Below are 3,607 nucleotides of genomic sequence, written 5' to 3' on the forward strand. Positions count from 1 at the left end.
CCACCCTGCAGCCCACATGTGAATCAGTCTTTTTGAAATCAAAGACTGCCACAGTTTTTTGAAAGTGCCATCACGTCACCCTTCAGTGACTTACGCTGCTGTCGATCAGTCTTACAGCGCCACCGTCTGGCCAACATGAACATCTACAATGAGTACTGAAGAAAAAAGGGCAGCGAACAACATGTTGGCAGTCGAGGTCTAAGGAAGCCTCTCAGTGTAACTATGACGTTTGCCGTTCTTACACCGTTTTGCAGGAAGCTCGACTGTCACAGTCAATCAGGATACAAACAATGAGGAAGGTTTGTTCCTATTCTCCCTTGTGGACGACACATTAATGACAAATCAAGCAAAGACACATTCTCATTGCTGATAAATCAGTCCAGACAACACAAAGTGGTGGGTGTCAGTAAGTTTTTATTCTTTGTATTGCGATAGAAACTTATGTTAAGGTTATTTGCAGGAAAGTCTCACATCCACATAAGACGGCACATCCTGTTATTACTGACAATAATTAGAAAAAAACAACATTTCATCAGCTGCTGTATATGTTGCGTCTTTTCTCTGAAACTTCTTTTATGAGGAAGTGAATAAAAGCAGAAAAATAGAATAAAGCCAGTCAGACAAACAGAACGTAACCTCTGTGATTTGCCTGTTTCTATTGAATTCATTTGAATTTGAACATGTCTGAACATGTCTGCCTTTGCCGTTCTTCTCCTCGGCTTCCTTTGATTGCCTGAAAAGTAAGAAAACAAAGATTTGAAGCAGTTACATATTACAAAGCTACATTAATGAATAATACAGTTTTCCCCTCTCTGTGCAGCTCTGCAGGGATTTCAGACTCTTTAAAATATTTGTAAGTATTTGCACTGGTTGCCTGTTAACTTGATTTTAAAATTCTATTATTAGTTTATAAGGTACGACAAGGCCTTGCATGAGACTGGACTACGTCTCAGAAATGCTATTACTGGAAGGACGCGTACATCCTTGGTTGTTCCTTTTTAGCTGTTCCACAAAGCAGAACAAAAACATTTGAAACTTTACACTCGGTGCTACAAAAAACAGCCTGTTGGACGATGTGAGAGACGCCTAATGTATTTATATCAGTCTGGCTTTTATGTAGTGTTTTCTAAGTTTACTGATTAAGTGTTTAAACATAAAATGGTTGTTTTAACATTGAATTAAAGGTGATTTTGTGTAACCATAGAATCAAAGCTGCACAGTTAAAGATGAGAGAAGAGGTGAAAATGTCAAGAGAGCAAGAAAGGTTGTTGTCCTCAAAAACAGGTCACGTCTGAAGATGTCCAGAGAAGTTCCGTTTTATAAGTTTTGTCTTGAATCAATTGGTTTTATCACATGTAACATGTTTGAATGAATAATCAAGAGCTGTTGTTTTGCCCTCGCTAAAAGTTCGCAATAAATATTACATCCTGCATTTAAAGACTTGTTGAAATGTTATTGGATGGCAGCAGTAAAATGTTAGACAACTGTGTGCATGAGATCTTAATAGTGGTTCTTAAAAGTCATTCCAGTCATGAGTAAAATAGTATTTCTAAACACCTCCCTGGGGTTTAGTTTTCCCAAACCTCTAAAACGTAACCTGGCAATTACCAAGTGCTCAATCTATCGATAGGAAAGCTGCCATCAAGTGGAGTGATCTGACTACTGAGGCTAAATGAGTCAAATGTTTGAGAAGCGGGGCAGGAATCTGGATTAAAGCAGTTAGAAGCGAGGTGAGTTTCCTCGACACCAGCTTGAGCAGTTCTACAGAATCCTATTAGGTCAAGGGTCCGTAGGCAGGTAGAACCTGACCCTAGAACCGGAGACTTGGACCAGTGGGCCTGTCACAGGGGTTATACCGGCACGATCAACAATGCAAATGTCATTATTTAAAAACCTTAAAATGGCAATAACACAGATATGATCTCATGTATAACTAAGAATTGAAAATCTTTATAATTGTGAAAAATTACTGTACTTTTATTTCATTAAGATTTTCATTATTATTGATAGTTTTTTGGGCTTCTTTAAAAAAGTTTTTTTTTTATTTTTTTAATCTGGTTGTTGCATTTATATTGATTTGATTTTGTGTGTTGTATTTAATTTTCTTTTTCATGTCTTCATTTATCTTTTGACTGAAACTACAGACAACCTCTCCTTAAAAAATGAAAAATTATAGAGTGCATGTTTCCTGTGACTGAAGATGCATTTGTTTGTTGTGTTTGAACAGAATGAAGAAAAGATGACTCCTGATAATACTGTGTGAAAAAAGATTCACATATTGTTATCTAGTATGTCCAGACAAAGTCACCAGAGCTGTAAATGGGTTCAAAATGACCATCAAACTGTCCTACCAGTCCAAACAAGCAAATAACTGAGTAAATATGCTTCTTCTGAAGTTATTCTTCTTCTTCTTCTGAGAAGCGTTGAATAGCTTCACATATTTTTGGTGACAGTCTTTTCTTTCCACTTCTTACCTTCAGCTTCTGCCCCTAATTAGACAAGAGAAAAAGCGGAACAGAAAATAAGACAACACATCACATGTAGATATGTGCAGAGATGTTATCAGCACCAGCAATAAAAATAAACATCTGCAGATTTGTTTGAAATGACTGTAAGACCGGTGATGCACTGGTGTGTGAAAGCTACAGTTTTAAGTCACTGAATTCTGAAAACCATCAAGATAAATACTCCCGAAGTGGATCTCGCCTTTAATGACCTGTGCTCTCAGAGATCCCACACATTTTGGAGACTAAATATTTCTACAGTAACCTCATGCTTGCAAATCCCCCCCAAAAATATTTATTTTTTCTCACCTGCGAGACATTTTGGAGAGCCGGTTCCACACGCTGCATGTGACGAATAAATAAGAAAGTTCATGAATCACACGAGAAGTGAAAAGAAAAGTCGCACTACAAACTGAATCTCACATAATATCTTGTTACTCACCTGCCTTCTCGATTTTGCAGCTCTCTAATACGATTCCTGACAAAGAGAGAAGAAAAAAAGAACAGAGCATGGAAATATGATCCCCATTTGTTAATGTTAGATTTGTGTTATTTGTCCAAATGATTCAGTGCCTCACTTGTATTTTTTTGCCATGAAAACGCAGAGGAGTCCAAAGATCAGAGCTGTACTGGCGGCCACTGCAACAGGAACGATGATGTGATTGTAGTTTTCTGAACCTGCAAATAGACAGAATTCATATCAGAGACATTAAACGAATCAGAAAAAGACCAAATTCAGTAGATGACCAATTTAGTGCAAAGTTCTCACGTTTTACATAGAGCGTGAAAGTTTTGGAGGACGTTATCTGTCCGAAAAACTCAGCCGTGCAGGTGATCTGGCTGTGGTCATCCTTCTCCTCGGGAACAAACGCTAAGATAGACTGGATCTCCCAGTTGCCAAATCGAATGTCCTTATGTTCCTCGCTGACTTCTCCAGTTCTCCCAGTCCATGAGAGTTTAGGGACATGGGAGGGGCACGTATGGAAGACTGAGCAGGTGACAGTGTAGGGCTGCCCCTCAATGGCTGTTTTTGGCTTCAGTTCAGGAGTTGGAGGTTTAGCTGTAAATGAAGAAAGATAAAGTAAATTCATGCAAGTGGAGAC

The 3,607-nt window shown here is 38.4% G+C and overlaps 2 protein-coding genes across 5 annotated transcripts in view; both read right to left on the reverse strand.

The window, feature by feature from the left end:
• Positions 1-394: 394 nt before the first annotated feature.
• The window catches only part of LOC103359606 (myelin-associated glycoprotein-like), a 20,464-nt gene continuing 17,251 nt past the window's right edge, over positions 395-3,607 (reverse strand). The window contains exon 8 of one of the 2 annotated variants that reach the window (XR_520316.1): positions 395-658. The gene's annotated coding sequence lies outside the window, so the exon portion shown is untranslated. The other variant, XM_008285018.1, reaches the window with a different exon arrangement.
• Positions 661-3,607, reverse strand: part of LOC103359608 (myelin-associated glycoprotein-like) — a 15,007-nt gene continuing 12,060 nt past the window's right edge. For 2 of the 3 annotated variants that reach the window (XM_008285020.1, XM_008285021.1), the window contains exons 6-10: positions 3,083-3,131; positions 2,947-2,982; positions 2,814-2,846; positions 2,475-2,489; positions 667-733 (exon numbers count right to left, since the gene is read on the reverse strand). In XM_008285020.1, coding sequence (XP_008283242.1) covers positions 2,477-2,489; positions 2,814-2,846; positions 2,947-2,982; positions 3,083-3,131 — 131 coding nt within the window. In that variant the 3' untranslated portion in view covers positions 667-733; positions 2,475-2,476. Of the gene's footprint in view, positions 734-2,474; positions 2,490-2,813; positions 2,847-2,946; positions 2,983-3,082; positions 3,183-3,273; positions 3,565-3,607 lie in introns of all 3 variants that reach the window. The other variant, XM_008285022.1, reaches the window with a different exon arrangement.

Source organism: Stegastes partitus, unplaced genomic scaffold (assembly GCF_000690725.1).
Source record: "Stegastes partitus isolate 25-593 unplaced genomic scaffold, Stegastes_partitus-1.0.2 Scaffold383, whole genome shotgun sequence".
Classification (NCBI taxonomy): Eukaryota; Metazoa; Chordata; class Actinopteri; family Pomacentridae; genus Stegastes; species Stegastes partitus.